The sequence below is a fragment of the Corvus cornix genome, chromosome 27 (genome assembly GCF_000738735.6).
Source record: "Corvus cornix cornix isolate S_Up_H32 chromosome 27, ASM73873v5, whole genome shotgun sequence".
In the NCBI taxonomy this organism is placed as follows: Eukaryota; Metazoa; Chordata; class Aves; order Passeriformes; family Corvidae; genus Corvus; species Corvus cornix.
In genome coordinates, this window is record NC_046355.1 from 966,228 (window position 1) to 990,450 (window position 24,223).

Here is a 24,223-nt window from a genome sequence, read left to right on the forward strand (position 1 = left end):
GGGCGGGGCGGGGCCCGACCGGCAGGGGGCGCCCGCGGAGGGGCCCGGCGGCGGCATCGGGCGGGGCCGGTACCGGGAAGGGGGCGGAACTGGACCGGATCAGGGGCGGGGCTTGTACAGACCACGCCCCCTCCCGCCGCAGGGCGGGGCCGGGTCCGCGGACGGTCCTCCCGCCCGCAGGGGGGCGCTGTGGTCTCGCCGCGCCACTCCCGCCGCCGCCGCTGGTGAGGCTCGGCCGCCGCTGCCCCGGTGAGGCGGGATGGGCAAGAGCTGCAAGGTGGTGGTGTGTGGGCAGGCCTCGGTCGGGAAAACCTCCATCCTGGAGCAGCTGCTGTACGGGAACCATGTGGTCGGTGAGTGCGGGGCCGGGGGGAGGCCGCTCCGAGGTGGCGGCCCCGGGTGTAGCGGGCAAGTTCCGGCCCTGGGCAGTGCTGGCTCTGGGGATCCCCCTGGGCAGGGCTGTCCCTGGTCACCCCCTGAACACACCGGCGGTGGGGAAGGATGGCACAGCGCGCCTGGCGGGACAGCTCCGCGGGCTCTGCCAGAGCCAGACCCCCGGGGAGGGTCCCCACGTGTCCCCTGCCCACCCCCGTCAGGCTCGGAGATGATCGAGACCCAGGAGGACATTTACGTGGGCTCCATCGAGACGGACCGGGGGGTGCGGGAGCAGGTGCGCTTCTACGACACGCGGGGGCTGCGGGACGGGCTGGAGCTGCCCAAGCACTGCTTCTCCTGCACCGACGGCTACGTGCTGGTCTACAGCACCGACAGCAAGGAGTCCTTCAAGCGTGTCGAGCTGCTCAAGAAGGAGATCGACAAGTCCAAGGACAAGAAGGAGGTGAGTCCCCCGGGAGAACGGGCTGCGGAGTGGGATCTGCTCCCCTGGGGCAGGTTCTCACCTTTCTTTTCTCCAGCCCATCACAAAATGCTGATGGGTCCCTGATCTGTGAGACTCCCAGCAGTAAAAGGCTCTCTCCTGGGATGCCCTCTGAGCATACAGGAGCTCAAAAGCTCCTTCCAGTTTGGGGCTGGTTTGGGACACACAGTCCCCAGCAAGAGGGGAAGGGAGCACTGGGATCATGGGGTTTCAAAAAGCCTCAACGTGGACAGGGAATCAGCGGCAGGGCTGGGCCTACCACTGAGGGTCTTCATGGCAGAGCCAGCCACCAGCCCTGCAGTGCTGTGGTTGGAACCTTCAGGGGCCCTTCTTGCCCTTTTGGAACAGGTCACTATTGTGGTTTTGGGCAACAAGTGTGACCTGCAGGAGCAGCGCCGGGTGGATCATGATGCAGCCCAGCACTGGGCCAAGGGCGAGAAGGTGAAGCTGTGGGAGGTGTCCGTGGCTGATCGGCGCACGCTGATCGAACCCTTCATCTACCTGGCCAGCAAGATGACGCAGCCACAGAGCAAGTCTGCGTTTCCCCTGAGCCGCAAGAACAAGGGCAGCGGATCCATGGATGGCTGAGGCTTCTTCCCCTTCCCTTCCATTGCCACCTCCTCTTCCTCACCTTCCTGCTTCCCTCGTACACACCTCCTTCTGAGTCCTGTCTGGTGTCATGGAGCCTGTGGGAAGCAGGTGGCAGGAGGAACAATCTTCCCAGGGCTGGGGATGGTCCTGGAGGATGAGAGAGGCAGTAGGACAGGGACCACTCCTCTCCCTGCCCAGCCCCTGCAGCTGTCAGAGGTGCTACAGGAAGATCAGGATTCACTCAGTGACCCCCTCTGCTCTCAGGTGCATGCTGAGGGAGGGGAGCAGAGGCATAGCATACACTGGCTGGAATGTGGGGATCAGCTCCACATCTGGAGGGAACAACTCCCCTCTTTTTCTATTTCCGTATAACATGTGGGAAGAGCCTGTTTGCTGGCCCTGCCTCCAGCCAAGCAGCTCTGCTTGCCCTGCCCCGCTGCCTCTGTGCTGCTGCTCCCTGGCAGGTTGTCCCTTACCCTGGCAGTCTCCACTGCTCCTTTATGCACAGGAATATCCAGGGAATGCCTAGAGCAGGGCAGGTGCTGTTCCTGGGGGCAGGGTGCCCAAATCCACTATTTCAGCCCCCCTCTTCCTGAGTGCAGACTCAGCCATGAGCTTGGAGGAGATGGGACTGTGCTTCACCTGCACATCTGGATCCTTGGAGGAGCTGGGACTTTACTTACCCTGCACACCCCAGACACTTTGGGCTATGGCAGCTTTCACTGCCCACCTGTCACAGTGCTGCCTCCTCTCAGAACCACCATAAGACAAGGCACAGGTGCCCCACTCCTGCCCAGCAACACGCATTCCCTTCAGGTAGTCTGGATGTAGGAAAAGAACTGATGAAAAGCCCCAGTGTGTTTATACTTGTTCCTTTTATTTACTGAGTAACACAATAAAGCGATGAGATTCGATTATCAAAATATTTCCTTTTTTTTTTTTTTCCCAACAGTTATAGTACATCAAAAAAATATACAATGAACATTACAGGAGGGTACTGGCCAAGTCCCTAGAGTCTGGATATTCCATTTTGGGTTTTTTTTTTTTTTTTCTGTTTTTTTGAATCAAACTTCACATCACTCCAAGGTTATTTACAGAGGGGCACACGTTACCGAGCGCTATGGACTATCCCTACTCCTAGTACAGCATGTGCTAAGTCAAAGGCAGTAAATGCTTTGGAGAGCAAGAGGGGGTTTGGGGGGATGCCATAACGGGGGTTTCTTACGCAGCTCGTTGCAGTATTATTGTTACTAGAAGGAATGGCTTTCACAGGGTTAAAGTGCCAAGTACAGGAGTGCGTCAGGACTCCACTGGTGAGGGGCAATGGAGCAGCCACGGCTCCAGCACAGGCTTTTTGGAACAATGGAGGGGAACAGGCCCACTGGTGCCACGCAGCTCTGCAAGCTGGAGCCTGGCTGCTCCCAGCTCCCCATGCTCCTGAGGGGCTGGGTACAGGAGGCGACCCATTGTCCAGCTGCTGCAGCCGGACTGGGGCTGACTCCAAGGGCCTGGGAAGGGCACAGTGAGACGGGCAGGGGTGGCTGGAGACACGCTGGCCATGGGCTGCTTGGCACTGGGGAGTGGGGACAGCGTCCCTCCTGTCCCCTGGGGTCCCACCAGCACAGGCTCCTGTCCGCTGGGATGTGGGGTTCCTACGCGTCCTCTGGGCTGTGGGACAATCTCTCTAACCCTGGCAAAGCTGTTTCTGCTGGGAGCCTTCCTTCCTTCAGCTGTGCTCCAAGCCGCATCTCCCACCACTGCTGCAAGACCTTTCCATTGTCTCCATGCACAGCTGCTCATGCTTCTCCTGGTGCCCTCTCTCCCATCTCCTTCCCTGGGGAAGGGATGCCCTGAGCAGGTGAATCCATACCCAGGGGCTCACTCACTCTCCTGTCTCTGTGGCAGGAGTGCAGCAGTGGCTCCATGGTTGGTGCTGCCCACAGACCCTGCAGGTGTGTGCTCCCTCCTGCAGCTTTCCTGCCCTTGCCAAGGCTCCAGCCCTGGGAAGCAGATGTGTTTCGGCCATCTGAGTCACCCATTCACCTTCCCGTTCACCTCCCCGTGCCAGGACCCATCCTGAGCATCAGCGGAGCACGCTGGGCAAAATCCTTCTGAAATCCAGGCGCTGCTTATGGCCAAGACGTCAGATATGTGTGTTTGTGCGTGTGGATTCCCAGGTGCGCACACCAGCCTGCCTCTTCCCGAGGGCTGGGAGGGAATGGGAGTCACAGCAGAGATCTGACCAGCACCCTGGGCTGGGGACGGGACAGAGCTCAGTGTTACGTTGGTTCTTCTGCTCCCACCACTGCTCCGGCTGCTTGGATGCATCAGCACCAAAGGGAATCGCAGGCGGCCAGTGCGGCGGGTGAGCTGCCCCCCTGGATTGCATAGATCGGGGTGGGGTGTTCCTCCAGCGAAAGGTCCGTTTGGGATGCAACTCTCTCTATGTACAGCAGCGTGCTGGGCACCCAGAGCGCCGCAGTGACAGTCCCAGACAAGTCATGGTTGGGCTGTCTGAGCACAGTGAAACGCAGAGCTATGGCCTCGGGGTCCCTCCAGAGCCCGGCATTCCGCAGGCCGTGGGTGCACCTGCCACCTGATTGTCCAGGCTGCTGGGGACACCTTTGTTTTCGGGAATCATCACTAACTCCCTGGAAGCTCCTAACAGGGATGGGATTGGAGGGCCAGGCATGGCAGGTGAGCAGCAGCGTTGCCTTTCACTGGAGAACTGAAAGTGCTTTAGGGACATTCACTCAGCCTCACAGCATCTTCCGGGAGGTAGGGGCAGGGCTGTCCCCGCGGTGGGACAGAGACAAGGACAGGTGCCAAGCACAGGGTCACCTCCTCGGGGAGCCAGCACCAGACAGCCTGGTGCTCCTGGCCTTGCTGGACGAGTGGGGCCCAGCTTGGCCACATGCCTGTCGTGTGCTTCTGGGGCCAGGGCAGGGCCCGTGTGCTTTGGAGGGAGGAGGCGCCGGCCCTGGGGTCAGCTATTGCTCTTGGAGTGAGGATATGGTCGGTGTGGCCGGTGCCCGCCACCGTGGGGGCTCTTTGGCTGGTGGGACATAGGGTGTTGCGGGGGCAGGGGGCTGGTGGGTGGCACAGAAACCCCCTGCCAGCACAGGTAGGTGCAGGGCTGGCAAGGGCACAGCCAGCCTAGGCTGAGAGAGAAACTGCCAGCTTCCCACTTGTGCTGGGGTTGTTCCTCCCAGTAAGAGCTGGGCTGAGATTCCCCTCGCAGTTCCCTTCCCACTGGGCTGGCAGGGACCAGAGGGATGCTCCTTCTCCCAGGGACCAGCCAGCTCCTCTCCTTCCAGTCTGGTAACTGGGAGGGCGATGAAGAAGCAGCCAGCAGGCCAAGGACAGGCAGGCCCAGGCCATGAGACGGTCCTGATTTGGACATTGTCCTCTTCTGTGCACTGCCTGGGCTCATCTGCCGAGCACGGGGCCAGCACAGGCTGGGAGAGCAGTGAGGATGCATGGCAGGGCTGGCTGGGCTCTGTTGGGGCACCTCTCTCCAGTGGGAGCCCGCTCCAAGCAAAGGAGAAGCCGGGATTGATGTCTACAACTACATTTTCCCACCAACCAGGAGAGCAGGTACCAGGAGCGCTGCCCCCAGCGCGCAGCCCCCGCAGCCCAGCCCAGCCACGGTGGACAGACCCTCGGCGGGCCAGCAGCTCTAGTAGGGCGCGAAGACGATGGGACCCGGTGTGGGGCGGACATGGGCCGGCGGCGTTCGGAAAAGGGCTGGTCCGAGGATCGGGGCTTGGAAGAGGGTGGTGGCAGCTGCTGGTCGCAAGGCAAGGGGTCCAGGCATGGCGCAGACAGCAGCAGCGGTGAGCGGGCTCGGCAGGAAACGGGTTGCCAGGGTTTTGGTGAGGTGCTTCTGCAAAGCCAGCTTGGACTGCAGGGAGGGAGGAGGAGACACTGTGAGATTGCAGAACAGGTGGAGGCATCACAAGTGCTGCCATTGTGAACGCTGCTGCCAAAGCACTCCCACCTTATCCCCATGCTGGCCTTCCCAGGAAGAGACTCAAAACCCACCACCACAGCTCACCCTCCCTGAGGGGAGAAGCTGAGCTGTGGTGATGGAAACCAAGGTTTAAGAGAAGCAGCTCCTGTGACTCACTGCAAGGATGGCTGATGGCGAGCGAGGCTTTGTGAGCAAACCGAGCGAGTGCTGTGCAGGGAGACAGGTACCTTGATAATACTCACTGCGAGGGCAGCATTCTTCTGCAGCTTGTTGTAGGGGCTGTACTTGGGCTTGGGTGGCTTCCCTGCCAGCCTGTCTTTGTGCCGCCGGCTGCTCATGTGCTGCGGAGGAAAACAGCAGGATCACTGGGAGCCAGGACAGCCGGGGCACTGTGTGGCTCAGGTCTGTGGGGATGCCCATCACCCTGCAGGGACCATCAGGTACCCACACCCTGAGTCCCTGCACACCCACACCCGGTGCCCAGGCACTCTCAGGGCATCGTCACCTGCTTGAGCTGGGTCTCGGAGTTCACGTAGATCTCACACACTTGGCAGTGGAACGCCTTGTTCTGGATGTTGATGCTGCCCTTGTTCCCGATCCGCTTGGACTTGTGCCCTGCCCGGGAGAGCAGCTTGCCCCGGCCTCGCCGCAGTTGGGTGCCGTGACCTTCCAGCATCGACTTGTGCTTGGCGCCTGGCGAGAGGGAATACTCAGCAAACCCAGCCCAGCCCTGTGCCAGTAGCACAGCAGCAGGAACAGTGCCCTCCAACAGCACTGAGGGAACCTCACCAACCTGTGCCCAGCAGCATTTGCAGGCAGAGGGGACAGGGAGCTGCCTGGGAGCCCAGGCTTTTGCAGTGCTGCTCAGCCCATTCCCAAACCCTGCCAAGCTGCACGTCGCAGGCAGAGCAGAGATGCTCATCTTCCCAGAGACCCCCCCTCCATGTGCCAGCTTTGGAGAAGCTGCTATTTTGAGCGTGCGCTGGAGCCTGTCGCCTGTCCCCGGGCGCTAGCACAGTCTGCGGAGCCGGGCGTGCATCGCCCACCGTGCTGCAGCATCTGAGCCGTGCCCAAGGTCAGAGGGGAGCTGGCTGTGGAGCCAGGAATAGCTCAGCCGGGTCACAGCAGGTGGGGAAGGAGGAACCCAAGATCCCTACACACCTGGGGACAGGGCGCTCTGTCGTGCCCCTGCCAGCGCCGGGACGGCGAGGGTGCAAGGGGAGCGAGTAATTTAAGCCCCTGCTAATTCATTCTATTTTTTAAGGCGTGAAGCAAGGAGCTGTGTGACGGCCACGGAGCAGCGCCAGCCCACAAACGTTTGTTTGCTTGTTTGTTCTTTTTCCCCAAATCAGCTCCTGAATTCGTAACTGGAGCTGACAAAAGCAAAAGGACACGTCTGCAGCTAAGCCGCAGCAGTGTCCTGAGCCAACCCTGCACACAGCAGCTGCTGCTGCTGCCCCAGCAGGCAGTGGGGTGGGGGAAACTGGTTCCCAGTACTTGCTGAACTGGGGAGAAAAGGACCTTCCATTTAAAGCTGGGGTGCCCAACTTAAGCATCCTCCAGAGAAAGGGGAGAGACAGGAGTTGGAATAGCAGGGCCTTCAGACCTCATTGGGGACCCCATGGCTGCCATCCTCCACCACCACTCTGGGGGTGGGTCTGGCCACCCCCAGGCTTCAGGGGGACCCTCAGCAGCTCCCACACCTGCCCACCCCAAGGGGCTACCCTGCTCAGCCCAGGAGCCATCGTTGGCTATGGAGCTCCACAGCTCATTGGATTCCCAGGGGTCTTCTCCACAGGGCCACAAGCCCAAACCACCGAGCTGCTTTGGGAAGGGTTATCCTGGGTTTGGAAGAAACCCTGGCTATCAGCTTCAAGCCAAATGGAATATAAAGCAGCCTCAATCACTTGATTAAAAGTAGCTGGAAATGTCCTTAATTGAGACATAAACATTAAGAGTGTTTGACCTTGTGAAAATTCACCCTAGAAGCTGCAGCCCAGGTAAAGCCCCATGGTTTATCTCTGCAGGTCATTTTAATGAAATTTTTTTAATTACAGCAACACTCATTAATGCTCTCTACTTCCTTGCAAGGCTGTTTGGTTATGGGGCATGGCTGGGTTTTGCTCAGAGCATCAGAGAAGTAGCAGGGGGCCCGTCCCCCTGTCCCCCCCATAATGCCCTTACCAGTGTTGTGAGCCTCCAGCTGGGACAGGGAGTTGACGGTCACTTTGCATGTGGGACAGTACAGGTGCTGTTTGCTCTTCTTCCCCTCTTTCTCGCTCTCAGGGGCTGAGCTGACGCTGCTGCCTGACTCAGCCGCCTGCGCCTCAGCTGCCTGGGCGGACGAGGAGGCCACGCTGGTGGCATCCGAGGTGCCCTCTGACAGCTCGGAGGCCGGCGGGGAGCCCAGCGAGGCAACACTGCCTGGCAGCTCCACGGGTGATTCCTCAGTGCTGGGCACCAGCCCCAGGCTGCTGCCCTCACCCTCTGGCTCCTGTGGGCTACTGGCATCAGCTGGTGGGAGGGGAAGGAAAGGGGGAAAGGGGAAAAGAGAAAGAAATGGGCAGAAAGGGAAAGTTCTGTGTGCCTGAACAGGTTTTCTGGATTTCAGGAAGCACCCCCGTCTTCCCCAAGACCATCTCAAACAACATCTGCATGCATCCATCCCTGCCAAGGGCGGCTCTTCCCGAGGTCTCTCCCATTACAGCTTTTATCTGCAGTGCATGGAAGCTGGGCTCAGCACAAAACCCCGGCCAAGCTCCAACACTGCCTCAGCTCCCACCAGCCCCATCCCTGCACTCAGCAGAGCCCTGGGGGTGTGTGAGACAGACAGGGCTCTCTTTCTCTCCCGCATCCATACAAACACCTCCTAGAGACACCCAATCACAGGGAACACACCCACCGTGCCCCCGCGAGCACCAGAGCTCATTTGTGACCGGTGGCATCTCTGCCCCACCGTCCGCAGCCTCCTCAGCCCCATCCCCCTCCTCGTACCTGTGCTGCCCAGCTCCCCGCTGCCCACGGGGCTGGGGGCCAGGTCAGCTGTGCTCTCCTGGCCGGGGGTCCCCGCTGCAGCCCCCACCACCTTCTGCTTGTTCTTCATGGCCTCGATGGCCTTCAGCCTCCGTGCGTGCTTGTGGCCCTTGTAGTGGGCTTCTGCCTGGTTCTGGGGGGCAGAGACCGGGATGACCACGTCAGTGCTGTGACCAGGCAGACAGATAGGCATGGGGAGGGCAGGTGATGGGGTCAGTCCTGGTATGTGGCCACTCAGGAGTGTTTCTAATGCAGCCACCTTTCCTGGTGACATCCACCCCCAGGGCTGGGACCACTGCAGAGGGGTGTTGGGTGTGGGGTGTAGCACAGAGCTGTGTTCCTCCTCCCCCCAGCCCGCTCTGACACCGACATATTGGGGCCAAGGTATCACTCTCTAAGACACCACCACATTGCTTGGCCAAGATAAGGACCCTGCTCTGATTAAATGCATCAAGTCACTCCTAAAAGCAGCTTTCAGGCAAAATTTATGGCTCCAGAAACGTAAAATGAATTGTTGCTGTAAAAATGAAATAAAGAGGTTCATTGGTGGGGAGGACACATCACCCACTGTATCCTAAGGGGTGTCCAACACATGGTTCATGTCCCCAGCTCCTCTCTCTCAGTGATTGCTGGATAATGAAGCGTGACTCTGATGGATTCATGTCTGCACTGAACTGATAAAAATGGCCACAAAAAAAAAATCCCCCGAACACTGGTGTCCTCCCAACAGGGACAATGCTGCATTGTCCCCCAAAACAACCCCGGTTTGGCAATTTATGGAAAGGAACCCCAGTATGAATCAGACACTGTACCCCCGAGTAGGACAGATTAATTTGCACAGCATTCCTGGGGGCCAGCTGAGGATTCCCGGCAGAGGGAAGCATCCTATCCCATCCCTTCCCCTCCCTCTCCCTGTGGCTTTCCAAGGGCTGGGAACAGGGGCCAGGGCTGTGACTGGTACGTGGGAAAGCAAAGGGCCAGTCTGAGCGTGGTGCCTCATTAGCAAAGACAATAAACTCCCCTCGGATAACAGGGCTGGAACAGGGCTGGGTGCAGCCAAAGTAGGTCACAGCCGATGTGCTGGAACACCCACGGGCTGTGAGGGTCTGGGCCAGCCGAGGGGACCTGGAAGGACATGGGCAGGGATGGGCAGAGTGGGGACGGGGGCTCACAGGGGCACTGGGAGCATGCAGTGGGACTGACTCTCCTGGCACAGCACTTCTAGCCAGGATGCAGCCTGAAACAGGGAAGCAATGCTTCTTCTGAGCTGCTTGGCTGTGGAGCGGAATTATGAAGCCCAGAAGCAGGGAGCTTTGCTGGCAGGGCAGCATCAGCCCCAGGCACTGCAGATCCAGCGTGGCCAGGCTGGGATGGCTCCTCTGCAGGCAGCAGAGCCTGGCCAGGGTGCAGGGCCCGGGGAGGCAAGAGCAGCTCCAGCAGCCCACGGCCCCCGTACTGCCGGACACCGGCAGCTCCGGTGGGGGAGACTGGCCCATTGTCGGGGATGGCCCTGACAGGGGCTGGCCCCGTGCCCCCCACTCACTCCCAGCCCCATCTGTGGCCCCACTCACCGCCGAGTTGAAGCGCAGGTGGCAGATGTTGCAGGAGATGAACTGCTTCTTCTTGAGCGGGGCTGGCACGCCGAAGGTGTGGCTGATCACCGCCTTCTGCACCGGGTCCATCTGGAATGGGAGGGAGGGAGGGAGGGAGGGCAGAGGGCGGCTGGGTGCTGTGTCCTGATGGTTGCCCCAGCGTGGCACCATGACCTGGTGACCCCCACGCCTGTCATGCTCCCAAGGAGCCACTGCCAATGCCACAGAGCTCACAGGAGCTCTGTGGCTGGAAGGAGTGAGGGGCTGCATCTGCTGAGGAGCCCTGCGGCCATGGAGGCTCCCCGGCACAGGGCAGCATGCCATGTCAACACTGGCTCCTGTCCTGATTAAACCATTCCTGAATCCACCAAGTCCACAAGGTCCGAATGTCGGCTGTGGTCTGGCAGAAGGGACAAGACTCGATCTGCTCCAGTGTGTGCTCAAGTCCCCTCTCCCCCCACACAGACACTTGTGTCACAGGTGGAAAATTACCAGTTTCTGTTTGAACCTTAGTGGCTACCCTTGACCTCAGCAGGAGCAGAAACCACCAAAACGGGGGACAGAGGTGACCAAAACAAGCATCATTTGTTCTCCATATGCTCTTCACCAGAGAGCTGGAATGTCCCCAGGCAATGCCAAAGGCGTGAGCACGGCCATGTGTGCCAGCCCATGGGACACCGACAGCCCACATGGGTGCCAAGGCAGGAGGGACACCAGTGCTTGCTGCCACAGACACAGCTCACCCAGGACACAGTGCCCATGAAAGCCCCTCTGAGTTGCCCCACTGCTGTCCAGATGTGCATTTCACCTGCTCAAACTCAACAATGACAACTCACTCACCAGGCTGGGCACACACAGACCCACTTCGATGACCTGCCAGGAGCCATATCTGTCCTCCAGCCCACCAGGGCTGTGGTGGAGCCAAGCATGTGGCCGGTGCCAGGCCCTGGCCCTTCTGTCTCGCCCCAGGCCTCGGCCTCATTCCACAGCCCAAGCACCAAACTACTTCCAAAAGCCATAATTGTTTTTAACAAAATGCATTTATTAAGGAAGAAAACATAAGAATAACCTCTTTGTCTGAGCGTGGCTCCAATCTATAATGCAAGTATTGTTCCCTACCCTGTGGCACAGGGAGATTATCTTATCTGAGTCCTGCTGTCAGGAGAGCCCAGGGTTTTCAGTGATCGTATTTCTCTGCAAAGCTATTTCGCTGCCGAGACAGGTGCATCAGTCTTCGAGGCACATGCCTGGACAACAGCGCCATTATCAAGACCCCAAATTCCTTTCCAGGAGTGAGCAGAATGGTAAAAGCAGGTGATTAATGAAGTGCCTGTTTGCTATGAAATTTTACTCACTTATCTGGCATATAAATGAAGAGGCATTTGGGGTTCGGCAGAGACCTGGAGGAAGCTACAGATGGCCAAGATGCTGCTCCACGCCTGATGACAAACATTGCAATGTGCTGCTGGCAGCACCCCTATGCTGCTGGGATGCTGGGCCAGCACTTGTTTTCCAGAGAAACACCCACCTTTTCACTGAGAAAAGAAAAATGGCTCCAATCTTCCCAGCAGCGTCAGCTACCAGGTTCCAGCCGGTCACTCCCACCAAGCACCACCAAAGCTTCCACCAAACAACACTGGCACCCACCAAGTGCTGCCAGCTCCCATGGGCTCATCCACACCCTGAGCACCGTAGCATGAGCAGGGTGGGAGTTGGAGGAGGAGGCAGAGGAAAGGGAGATGCTGGCACAAGGACACAAATGAGGCCAGGGACTATCTTGGCCCCATCCTGAACCTGCCAGTGAAGCCAGTGGTGCCAGGGCCACGTCTGAGCCTCATCTACACGATGGTGGTGCTGAACAGCCCCAGCACAGGGTCTCTTCCTCCTCCAGGGGTTATGGCAGGGTAATGGCACCAGCTTGGGTCTTTCCAGCCCCTGTGCTTTTGCCAAGTCCACCCTGCTCGACCCTGTGGCACAGCAAGGAGTTGTGTTCACCAGAGCACCTGCAACTGCTCTGGGCAGGCACAGGGCTCACAGGCTCCCAGGGGCTGGGCTGGTCAGCACACTCAGAACCTGGCTCCTCACGCCAGCCCCAGGCATCCCAGCAAAGGCACATGCAACTGGTGGCCATGGCTGCTCCTGCTGTCCCAAAGTGAACACCAGCACTGTCTCGAGCCTTCAGCTGCCCACCTGGGAGTACACATGATCCCAGGTGCTTTGCCAGAAGCCCAGCCCAGCTCCACCCCACACTGAGCACATCTGAAGCCTGGTGCCACCTGAGAGCCCTTGTGCTTCTCCCCAAATGAGAACACAAACATCCCTCTATCTCCTCCCCACCACACACCCTCACAGCTTTCTTGGATATGGAAAAGTCCCCCCAGCTCCCACAGGGCTGGCTGTGCTGCAGCCGTACATACCAGCACCTGCAGCCAGGGATTGAGGCTCTTCCTGGCCTCTTCCAGAAGAGTGGAGCCAGCGACAGAGGTGGCTTTGGGCACCGTGGTCTTGGGGAATAAAGATCCCAGCTTTATAGTCAATTTGTATTGACTCACATTACTTTATTTATCCCTGGATGTTCCTGCCGATATAAATAGCGATCCCTGTGCCGAGCTCCCTGCGGCCGCTGAGGTCAGGAGCAGGAATTCACAGGGATGCAGCATCCATTCACATCGCGTCTGCTGACAGGGTTTTATGAGGTGCTGCTGGGTCCTGGGGATTTGCAACAGCCCAAGCTAAGAGAAAGACCTCTGGAGCAAGGAACGTGCCTCCGGTGCTGTTAGGGGCTTTTTTCCCTGGTTGTTGCTCTAAGTGACAGGAGGCAGCTTGGAAGGGCTTTGTTTGCTCCGGAGTAAAACATCTGCTGGGTTCATGGGAACCCTGTGACCTGCTCTGAGTGCAGAGTGTTCTGCTGGGTGCTGCAAACAGCTCCCTCTCCGCAGGGCATTGCTGGGCCCTCACAGCATCACCAGCGACACAGGGCATGAAAGGGGAACCCTCAGATCCTGTCGTAGAGCACCTCCAATGTGGCAGCGACCTCAGCAATGGGCAGACCCTGACTGCTGCCCCTTATCCTCTCCCCCCACTGAGGCTCAAGTGGAGTCTGACCTGGCATCACAGTCACTTGGGCAGAGATGAGGAGCCACCAGCCTGGCTCAGGATGCAGGGATGTTCCAGTCCTACATCCTGAGGGATGCTTTGGCTCCTCCAGAGCTGCCAGACCAGCTCAGGCTGCAGGGATGCTCCAGCCCTTCATCCTGTGGGATGGAAGCTCTGCTCTGGCTCTCCCAGAGCTGCCAGCCCAGCACACCCTGAACCTCACCCAGCCTCCTTCGGCCACATCTCCAGCACCGACACACCCCGAAGGGACAGCTCTTGTCCCCGGACCATCAGCCAACACCACACACCGGGTTCAGAGTGGTTGACTCCAGGTCCCCAGATGGCTGGGTCAGCCTCCCCTGGCATCTCTGTCCATGTCTGACCCATTCTCTGTGGCAGAAGCCCACACAGAGCACAGCAGCCGTGCAACACTGTGTGGCTCCAGCAAGTACCAGATTCATTTTCCAAATTATCAGTTCTTTCAAAGCAACAAACGTGGGTGAACACGCGCCGAGGCAGCAGCAGGTGGGAGCCAAGAGGAGCAAACAACAGGCGCTGGGTCAAGTTCACTCCTGACTCCAGCGACTAAAAAAAGAGCCCAGACAAAGAGCAGGAACTATAATGGCATCAAAACCTCTCCTGTCCTGTGTTCCAGCTCATTAGCCTGGGGAGAGGCTGGGCTGGGGCTTCAAAAGAGCTTAAAGGACTCAGACGCCTGAATCCCATTCAACAGCAACAGGAATCCTGCACTTAATTTCTGAACTGTCTTTGAGGATCTCAGCGATAATTTGCACCTTCCGAGCACATTTAAGCTCAAAGATACTCAAAAAAGGCCGGCGAGCAGGGAGGGGGCTCGGGAAAGTCCCGTTTCCAGGCTCCTGAGAGAGAGCAATGGGCATTTACTGAACCCCAAAACACCAGCCTGCAGTGCCTCTGAGGCAAAGAGGGGGAGTAGCCCACTGCCCTTCCCGGAGCAGAACCTGCTCCACAACAATCCTAGGCAGCACCCAGGGGTCACAGAGGGGCTGGGACCAGCCTGGGGGAGAGGTGCAGCATGGGGAAAACACCATTTCACACCCCACACAGTGGTGTGTCCTTGGCCACATCCAGGTCAGTTTAACTGTCTTATGGAACCTCTCTAAAGATACATGTCATTGCCCACCCCAGGCACCTGGGCCAGTGGTTCAATGTTGGGGACCTGGAACCCAAGCAGGGGGTGGGAGCAGTTCTCAGCATTCTGACTTCCCCAACATCCACAGCACCAGCCACATTCCTCGTATCTGTAATACATTCTCTCTCTTTCTTTGCTTTTCCTTATTTAATTTTCAACTAATGAACTGCTCTCCAGAGCAACTTTATTACTATTGATTCCAGGGGCAAAATCCAATTGATCTCAGTTAAAATGAACCATGTTTTTAATTCTGGTACTGACAGGCTGGGCAGGAACCTCTCCGAGCTAAGGGCAAAGTGGACATGTTGAACGGGTGTCCAGCAGCCAAAGACCACAGGAATTAAACCAGAAACTACCTGGTGGGGTTCTAGGAGTGGTGCCATGTAGAGGAGGGACTGCTGCAAGAAAGGAGGGGTCCAGCAGCCGATGCCCACGCACCCTGGGGACTCACCGTGTTGAAGTTGGGGAAGAGGTTGAGCGGTGATGTCCCGTTGAGCCTGAAGGTCAGAAAGTGCTTGATGTCCAAGGGGGGGTGAAGAGGCCGGCCAGGGATGGGCAACGATGCTAAAAGGGGGCTGCTGTGTCCAGAGGGACCTGGGCAGGCAGAGGGAAAGAGCAGCATCAGCATTGGTGATCCCTGCTCGCAGCAGGAGGACAGAGCACACAAGACATGGCACATGGGGACATCTGCCATGGACTACAGACCCCTCCCAATGAAAGGTCCCAGCCCAGGGTGGCCCTGGGCTCCCCTTTGCCTTTCAGGCTCAAAACCAGCACCCCAGTTTGAAGCAGGACCCAGCCACCTCTGCATCAGAGCATGGACACGCGCAGGAGTCTGAACCCCCAAAAGGTGTCAAAACATCCCCCAGGGAAGCAGCCCCTTCCCTGGGCTCTCCCATGGAGCCACACATCCCTGGGCTCCCCCACACCGGCACCACCGGGGCTCCTCATCAAGGCTGGTGAAGTTTGGCTGCCAGCAGCAGCCGAAGGACTGGGGGCAGAGACCGAGCTGCCCCCACTCCTGCGGTACAGCTGCCACTCCCCATCCCCTGCAAATGAACCACACACTCCAGCATGAGATTTAAAAATAGCCTAGAGTTATTAATAATGTTCTGTTTAAACAGAAAACACCCGTGGGACAGAGGGAAGGAGGGAGGGAAGGCCAGTACAAGGGATCTGTCTCCAGACTGCTCCCCATCCCAACTTGGACTCATCACAGATGCTGAGCACAGGAAAGCATCCTCCAAGTGGCAGAGGGAGTCCCTGCCCAGCTCTGGGAGCAAGGAGGGGGAAAATCTAAGATAAAAAAGTTAATTAATCAAACACAATGAATAAGAAACAGTTCCAGAATGCTGTGAACCAGAAGAGCCCATTCACATCCCAAACAGCTTCGTACCCCCTCCAACCCACCCACAGCCCCATCCCTTTTCCTGCAGCAAGGACAAGGTCAGTGTTCCTCGTTCCTTTGGATTTTTTTGAGGTTTGGGTTCTTTTTCACCTCAAAGGCATCACGGATCCCTTGACCCAGCACAGCACAACCCCATCCCACTGCCCCCCTGGATGCGAGAACACCCCTTGTGGGAGGCTGACAGCGGCCAGCACCCACTCCCACAGCAGGAACACTGCCGTCACCACCAGCCCCTCTTGTGACAGCACTGAGCCTGAGCCCCCCTCCAGTCCCCCACACTCAGCTATGCAGAATAAGGACCCCAGGCTGGTGCTGCTCCTCATTCCGCTCCGCACCTGCCCCGCACCAATCCTGGCTGGTGCAGGAGCTGAGACATGCATCTGAAATTCAAAGTTTGAGAGGTTCCCTGGATTTGAGCAGCGAGTGCTCGTCGCCAGCCCCACGGGTACCAATGACCTCTTTCTGGGTGAGCGCACGCGGCGGCTCTGCCACGGCGCCGGAGCCATCCCCAAGCCAGGCCTGACTCCGGGGAGGAATTACAGTTTGCTTCATCAGGCGTGCACTGATCGAGTTAATTCCAGAGTCGCCCAGAAGGGAAATCTGTGAAACCGCTTAAAAATAAATAAATAACATTACAGCAGCAGCGAGCAGGACTGGGTGAGCGGTGCATAATTAACCTTCAGAGGCGTGAAACAGTATTTCTACATCAAATCATCTGAGACGGCCGGGCCGGCGCCAGAGGAGCTGCCCTGGGACCCCCGGCACACGCAGCCGTGGCCCCACGCGAGAGCAGCAAAGGCATTTGGGGCTGGATCACGAGGGGTGCCACTCGTCACAGTCAGTGCAATTTGCACTGACTGCACTGGCCTTAAAAACATTAAATATACATATATATAAATATGTATGTATGGGAGGAACAAGAGGTGGGCGATCACTTCAGCCCCAAAATCAGTAACTACAAGAAGGGATGCTGCAGCTCAGCTAACGCTGCAGGCCGAAGGGTTCAGTCCCCTGGGGAGCAGCTCCTGCACTGGGCAGGCACGGGACGGGTGCTGAGGGGACACAGACTCCCGGGATCGGCCACCACCAATGGTACAGACAAGATATGCCAACCTCTTTGGCACATCCTTGAGCTCAAATTTGTGGATTAAACCCATTTCTGGACTGGGATAAACCAGGCAGTCGGAGAGAGCCCAGAAACCCCAGTGGGGGCAGATGGGCAGGTCTTTTCCCACCTGGCTTTGCCCCCAAAGCAGACAAGACCCCGAGGAGCAGGAAGAGGGCTGAGGCCACTCCAGTGAAGCTCCCCAGCATGTCACATCACCCTGCTGGGGCACCTGCATGATGCTCTTGGGGCACCTTCCCAAGGTTATGGGGCCATAGCATTGTGGGTACTGCCTTACCTTTGCTGCAGGGCAGATTCCGGCAGCAGCTGAGGGCAGTATTTTTAGGTATTAATTAGACACTCAATTAAGGGGATTTGCTTTTGGGAGAGTGGCAGGGCCCCAGGTCTGTATAGAATGACACGACCTTACCCAAGGTGACGGGCATGGCCAGCAGCAGGTGAGGCTGTGCTGGTGCAGCTTTTTGGCACAGCCCCGACTCTGGGCCCCCCTCCCGTTTTGGCAGAGGAGCCCCCACCTTCACAGCAAACACTGCTGCTCTGGCACCGCAGGTCCTCCTGGGATAGGACATGCTCCGGGCTCTGCAGAGCATTCCAAGGGGCTGGTGCAAGGAGGGCAGCACAGGAATCATGTGTTCCTGGCACAAGCACCTGCTGCAGTCTGGGGGGGTTGTTTCTGAGCCCCCCCCCCAGTTCCACAGATACGGTCCAGGCCTGATGAAGAGATGCCAAAGCCACGATGTCCCTGCTGTGGTGCTGCGTGTCCTCTGCTTGGGGCTCACCCAGAGTCGTTGCAGCCTGCACATCCTCTCCCTGGGGCTCAGCCCACCCAGTTCCTGTCCTGCAGACAAGTGACTCTTGTGGGGATCCCTTGGAATTTAAAGACATTTTCAGCCCCACATTTAACCAAGCTCACCTGAACTGGCCACCATCCCCAGCCTGTCCCCCACCCCTTCACTCTACACAGCCACTGAACACACACCTGCAGCAGGTTTTTCTCCTGGTCCCTGTGAGGCAGAGCAGAGCAACTGTTGTGCTCTGACACCCGCCTCTGTGAACCTCCCAGAGCTGCCTCTGAAGGCAGTGGGGCCAACGCTGCAGGTTCTTGTGCCAACATGAGTCTGCCAAGGAGCCATCTCCGCAGACGCCGCTGCCTCAGAGAGCATCTGGCGTGGAGTCTGCCCAGGCCAGATGGAGACGGAGCTGTTTATTCACACGGAGGCTCCTCCTGCTTGGGAGACGTTCTCAGCAAATTTTGATGGTGTCTCTCAATCCTTACACACGGCTTTAAATCTTTTGTCTCTGGACAAGCATGCTTCCAGGAGGCTCCCCAATGCCAAAGGCTGACGGCCAGAGAAGAGGGGCAAGACCCAGTCACAATGCTGGACCATGACAGCAGCACAGTGTAGCCCCAGCACCTCTGGGATCTGGACCAGTAACAAAGAGACTGCACTGCACTGGACTCCCAGAGCAACCAGACTTGGACCGTGGGGCAGCAGATGTGCTACATCCCCCCATTTCCAGCTTTTGGCAGCTCCAGTAGAGCCGGCACCCAGGATTCAACTGAGGTGATGCTTCATGCTGCTGCACTGGGTTTATTGCTGATTAGAACCAGTCTGAACTGAAGGAAACAGTCCTCCAAGTCAAAACCAGCAAAGCCCTGCCACACTGGGACACACCAGCAGTACCCCAGCCCCGCTTGGCCACCATGCTGGCACCCCAGACTCATGGGCAGAGGGACCCAAGCTCCTGCCTGCTGCAGGCACCAACAGCTCCGCTGACCTCGGGATAGAGAGTAATGCTTCAGAGGAGAAATACAAACTGAACACCTCCAGTTGGTCCTGAAAGCAGGTGTTGAAGGACTTTCTCTTGAACTGCAGGTTGCCAAGAGCTCAGGGTGCAAAGGGAACTCCGGGACATGAGGACATTTTGGAAAGACCAGAAATTAGCTAGTGATTGTTTTTGGACCTCTGCTCATAATTTATTCTGTCTTTGCAAAAAAAAAAAAAAAAGTCCTTTTAGACATCCTTATACTTTAAACTTTAGGAAAATTAAGATAGACCTTTTTAATATAGATATTTATATATGTATATTTATATATATACACACATACACATATGCACACAATGATGCATTTAAAGTTACTATTTCCTCAGCCATTACAATATCATTCCCTAAATCTCTTGTTCTTGAAATGATCATGACTTGATGCCACTGCTAAAAATACCCCGTGCTGTGCGCAAGGAACACCAACACAACACCGCCAGGCATGTTGGGGTCGGCACAGAGCTGGGAGGATGCGCTGCCTTTTCTGCATTCGCTCTCCAGGCTCCAGAATAACAGAAATCCCATATTTTTGCAGAGCATTAAGCAAAAGCTGCTGGGTATCTTTGTGCAAAGGCAACGTGACATTTGAGCTCAAGAGCTTTGCCTTCATCTCCCTAAAACAAAATAATGACAAACCCTTGGAAAAAAACTCATCGCAATTTGGGAGCTCGGGTGGCCCCAGGATTCTGAATTCTGGGCGATTCAAACCAGTGTTTGGGGCATGAGGGAGGGGTGGTCATGGGACCAGCACAGCTTTGCGAAGGATCCCGTTTTCTCTTCCCAGCACGGCGCAGATCACCATCCACTGCGGCTGCCCGGCCCCAGCGGTGACCAGTGATGCAGAAAGGTGGCCTCAAGCTGGCACTGGGGGCTGCCTGCAGGCCCCGGCTCCTGCCCAAGGGCTCGGCCCTCAGCAGCCATACTCACTTCACCTGTGCCATGATGAACCCAGACTCCCTCATGCTCTCATAGTACTCGATGGCCAATGCAAAGTTAAACTCGCTGATGGCTGGCCCGTCGATGGCGATCTTCATGAGGTCAGAGAGCCCCTCATCCTTCACATGGCGTGACCGGCCACGCTTCAGCAGCTCCCGGCCCCGGCTGATCTTCTCAGCAAGGACCGAGCCCAGCGGCAAGGCCAGGGCAATAGCTGCCAGGACAGCAAAGTCTGGGAAGAGTTCGTGCATCTCAGAGCTGCTGTAGACCAGCTTGATACAGAGGTCCTTGAAGGAGAGCTGGCTGAGGCTGAAGACGATGCGCTTGAAGAGGGGAAAGTCACTCAGGGCCCTCTCACTCACCACCACCCGTGAGTACACCTGCAGCAGGAAATTCAGCTCGCTGACCCCATAGCTGCCAATGTCCTCCAGAGACTGGGGGTAGCACTTGGGGTTGAAGATAGCAGAGAAGGAGCTGATGGCCTCCAGGACGCTGCTGGGGAACCTGTCCAGCAGGTTGCCCCGCACCCTCTCCAGGTAGCTCTCCTTCAGGTGCTCGAAGTGTTTCAGGTGCACCTGGGAGCAGTTGGCCAGCTCGATGCCCCTGTAGTAGAGGCGGCTCTCGCCCTCCCGGCCGTCCTGCGGGTGCTTGTTCATCTCGCTGAGGAACTCCCGGAGGTTCTGGCCACTGGTGTTCTGCTGGGCCTGCAGCGTGGTGGCTGTGGCTGAGACTATGGGCTTCAAGATGGAGAGGTCGAAGTCCTCGATCTGGAAGAAGCGACTGAGCTTCTGGAAGATGGGGAGAACATCCAGGAGGATCTTGGTGAAGGCCACAAACTGGAACTTCTTGAGCTCTTCGCAGAGGCCACGGGCCACAGGCGAGCGCTCCGCCTCGCTCTCCAGCAGCAGCACCAGTGTGGGCCATGAGGAGTCAATGGCTTCTACAGCTGGAAAGATAGAAGTCCAGTGGATGGCTTTGGGGCTCCCGAGGTCTATCTCACAGAGGTCCAGGACTCTCCGCAGCTCCTGCAGGCTATCGCCTTCCCCATGGAAGCTGGAGTAGAGCCTATACACAGCATCCACGGTGGTCTCATACTTCTGGAGGTACTCGATGGTGCCAATGCTCTCGGCCAGCAGCAGGGAGGTGCCATGGGACAAGCAGTGCACCTCAGTGAGGAGTGGGCAGAGTGAGGTCAGCATGGTCCCCACCCCACTCAGCCGCTCAGCCACCAGTGAGGCACTGTCGGCGCTGAGCCAGGTGAGCTTCATAGTGGGGATGCCGAAGGAGCGCATCACCTCACCCACCTTGCCTTCCACAGTGGAGGCCTCCCCAGTGGGCAGCTCGAAGCTGCCCAGGAAGGTGGTAGAGGTCTGCCCGTTGCAGGGGGAGACGGTGGTGGTGAACATGGCAAGGCTGCGGTGCTCCAGGACATCCACCGTCTCGTCCACCACCAGCCCAACGAACGGCGAGGCTTTGATCCTGTGCCTGTCCTCGTTGTGCAGGACTTTGGCAATGGCTGCCTGGGCCAGTTGAAGGAGGAGTGCAGGGAGGGAGAGAGAAACACAAATGAGATTCAGAGGCAGTGGGAGATGCGCAGCACCCGGCACACAGCGAGCGGGTGGGCTCCCACCCACAGGTCCACAGCACACGAGGGCCCGAGCCAGGCAACAGCCCTTACACTAGCTGCACACACAGAAGCTGGAAATCACTTTCTTTTTCCCTACTAAGCTGCCTCCTCCTGCTCCTGTTCAGCAGCTCGAGCACTGTGGGAAGCTGCTGAGAGCTTGAGGGCTCCTGCCCTGAGCTTGGGGTCAGAGCCCCACAGCTACAGCAGGACACAGCACCACCAGTAGCACTGACCCCTCAGCCCCCAACATCCCGTTCCCAAGCCCCCCACCTAGGCTGGCAGTGAGGCAGGACACCGGGAACCCACCTCCCACATTGAACTCCAGCAGTTCCACTTCACTGGCCCAGCAGGGGCAAGAGCAGCAGCAAAACTGCAATGTTTTTTCCAGATTTACTCATTTACTCACACTCCCCCCATTTCAGGCAAACTCCCCAGTTTGGAAGGAAAACTTTCTGTGTATGTGTGAGTGCTGCAAGGATCATCACAGGCTGGGAAACCTAATTAGTGCGTTTAGCAGCAAAATAAGGCTCTGCAGAGAGCTGAAAAGCCTGGCAAATGGCCAAGACTCACTAAAAATTTAATTTGATTTTAGCAGGCACGAAGCATTTTTAAAATTCAGAAAATCCTTTCCAAACTCTCCGGCTACTTGATCTTTCTGATCACTCCATTTAGGGCAAAAGAGGAAAAACCCACAGTGCTCGTGTGCTAATTGAACTCCTGAGCTTTCATCCTGCAAAGCAGCCTGGCAGGCTCAGGGAGCTCCTGGAGGGCGCAGGCACCATCCCTGCTCTGCCAAAGGCGGTGGCCACGCGGCACCGTCCGGCTCCGTCGCGGCCGGCACGCAGGTGCGGACCCCCAGCCCCGCATACACACCTGCATCTCCCTGACGCTGCCGGGGTGGTAGTACTCGCTGTGCTCCGAGGCCAGCAGCGCCTGGCACAGGTTGAACTTCTGGAAGCTGAGCAGGGAGGAGCACTTCTCATCCGGGATGTCCTCCTTGGCCATCCAGTAGACGGTGGTGAGGACGGCCACCTTCGCTGGGTTCACCTCCACCTTGATGACTGAGCGCAGCTCGGGGTGGCCATGGACACGGGTCTCGAAGGCCAGCTGCTCCCGGTTCACCGCCAGCGCCTGGCGGTGCGCGCCGGAGGTGACGTGCCGCAGCAGCGCGTGGCGCTGGAAGTTGTCCGTGCCCACGGTAAAGGCGTTTTCCGCTTTACCGTGCTTGTTCTTCACCAGTGCCTGCCGACACTCTATGCAAAACATGAGTTTCCTCTCATAGTCAAACTCCAGCCAGGTAAATTCTTCCTTCCAGTGTTCATTGAAATAGCGTTTACACTTTTTATTGGAATTGGAAGTTTCCCCAGCTGGCTTTTTTCCTGGAGGCACCATACTGGTGTGGCTGGGAAATCAAACACTACGGTTGAACCGCACCGTGCCTTGAGGAGCAGCCTGCACATTTAATTTAGTAAGACGGTCTATTACCACTCTCCTGGTCCGACTGGAGATGAAAGAGACACAAGGGAAAGGGATTAGGGCCCTGCAAACCTCAGCCAGGGCTCAGCTGTGGTGTCATGGTGACAGCGGCGGTGGCAGTGGTGCTGAGGACAGGCCAGGCTGTGCGACAGCCCCAGCACCACACAGGGGGATCCCATCAAGCACCTCATCATCATCACCAGAAGCTCTCGGTGTCGCTGGTGGGACTGGCGCACACACACATGGTCCCGTCACCACAGGAACACCCACACGCTTCCCCCCGGAGCAGCCCTCCCCACTGTGCTGGCACTGGGAAGGTGAGGAAGGCTCAGCGCTGGCTGAAACACTCAAAAAACGAGCGTCCAGCCCTGGAGGAGCACCACCTGCTGCTGACAGTGACTGTCAGGGCCCTGGAGCTGAACAAGGGTGACTGGGAGCTAGCTCAGACACATGTGCTTGTGTGCACACGTGTGCTCTCAGTCCTGCCTGGTTTGTCTCTCTTCCAGGGAATTGCCGAAGCCATGGCAGGTCCCATGGCAGTGGAGCCATCATTCAGTGCCATCCCCGTGTCCCTCCCAGGGGGTGACGCGCCGGATCCACTCCAGGCCAGGCTCCCGAATATCTACTGAGCTAGAGGCTGCAAAGCACTCACACGTGTAACCAAACCAGGACCTGAAGGGTTTAAGCATTCACTTGACCTCCTCCCTGCACTTCAGGCCCACGCAGTCTGATCCTCACATTTCTCCATGAACCAGACTGAAAATCCAAACTGACCCTTGCTAAAGGTGTTGGGAAGAGGAGGAGGAAGAACCCAGTGCAGCATGGGGAAGCAGGAGAACCAAAGTGCAAAGGAAAAAAGAAAGAACATGGCTACTCAGAGGCAGTGAAACTGGGGAATACCATCAGTCCACGTGACTTGCTGAGACACCGATGAGGAACTTGGGGGTTTTCTGAAGAACAAGCCCCCAAACCAGAACCATTGCCACAGCGCTGTGGGAACAGGCAGAAGGAACCCTCACAGTTCAGGCGCTAGAACAACACCACCACGACTCCCAGCAGCGCGAATACCCACCCTATGGAGACAGTGCTCCCCACGGGGCACCCTGGGCACCGCTGGTGGGTGACCCTGGAGTCCCGGGCATCGCAGCTGCAGGCACAGCAACCCCATCCCTGCGCCGGATGGGCATCGAGCGCCCTTGGCTGCAATGGGATGGTGCATGGCCCCAGGGGGTGGATTCCTGTGCTCTTTCCCTGCCACTGACCCCATTGGCTGTCAAGCCATCCCCACAGCCCCCCCCAGCACTTGCTCCAGCAGAAGCTGCTGCCTTGGAAAGGAAAAAAAAAAACAAAAAAGGAGCCGCAATTAGTGTGTGGGATGCACGAGGCCGGGGCGGGGGTTGGGATGGAGCAGAGCGCCGTGGCGTCCCTTCCCACAGCGCCCATTCCCGCAGCACCCGTGGCGCTCTGGCACCAGCCCAGCACCCCTCACTGCT

The 24,223-nt window shown here is 57.7% G+C and overlaps 2 protein-coding genes across 9 annotated transcripts in view; one reads left to right on the top strand and one right to left on the bottom strand.

Moving 5' to 3' along the window:
- Positions 1 to 184: 184 nt before the first annotated feature.
- Positions 185 to 2,391, top strand: NKIRAS2 (NFKB inhibitor interacting Ras like 2). The gene is made up of 3 exons (XM_010412851.2): positions 185 to 353; positions 597 to 838; positions 1,226 to 2,391. The coding sequence occupies exons 1-3, from the start codon at positions 260 to 262 to the stop codon at positions 1,463 to 1,465; spliced, it is 576 nt and encodes a 191-aa protein (XP_010411153.2). The 5' UTR covers positions 185 to 259; the 3' UTR covers positions 1,466 to 2,391.
- LOC104697809 (zinc finger protein 385C) overlaps positions 2,325 to 24,223 on the bottom strand; it is a 59,251-nt gene continuing 37,352 nt past the window's right edge. For 4 of the 8 annotated variants that reach the window (XM_010412826.3, XM_039565922.1, XM_039565923.1 and 1 more), the window contains exons 2-3: positions 22,128 to 22,755; positions 18,653 to 21,147 (exon numbers count right to left, since the gene is read on the bottom strand). In XM_010412826.3, the coding sequence (XP_010411128.2) occupies positions 19,615 to 21,147; positions 22,128 to 22,646 (2,052 nt within the window). In that variant the 5' untranslated portion in view covers positions 22,647 to 22,755 and the 3' untranslated portion in view covers positions 18,653 to 19,614. Of the gene's footprint in view, positions 5,373 to 5,668; positions 5,783 to 5,946; positions 6,135 to 7,625; positions 7,956 to 8,435; positions 8,608 to 10,045; positions 10,157 to 14,784; positions 14,928 to 18,652; positions 21,148 to 22,127; positions 22,756 to 24,223 lie in introns of those variants that run through there. The other 4 variants (XM_039565926.1, XM_039565924.1, XM_039565927.1 and 1 more) reach the window with 2 other exon arrangements.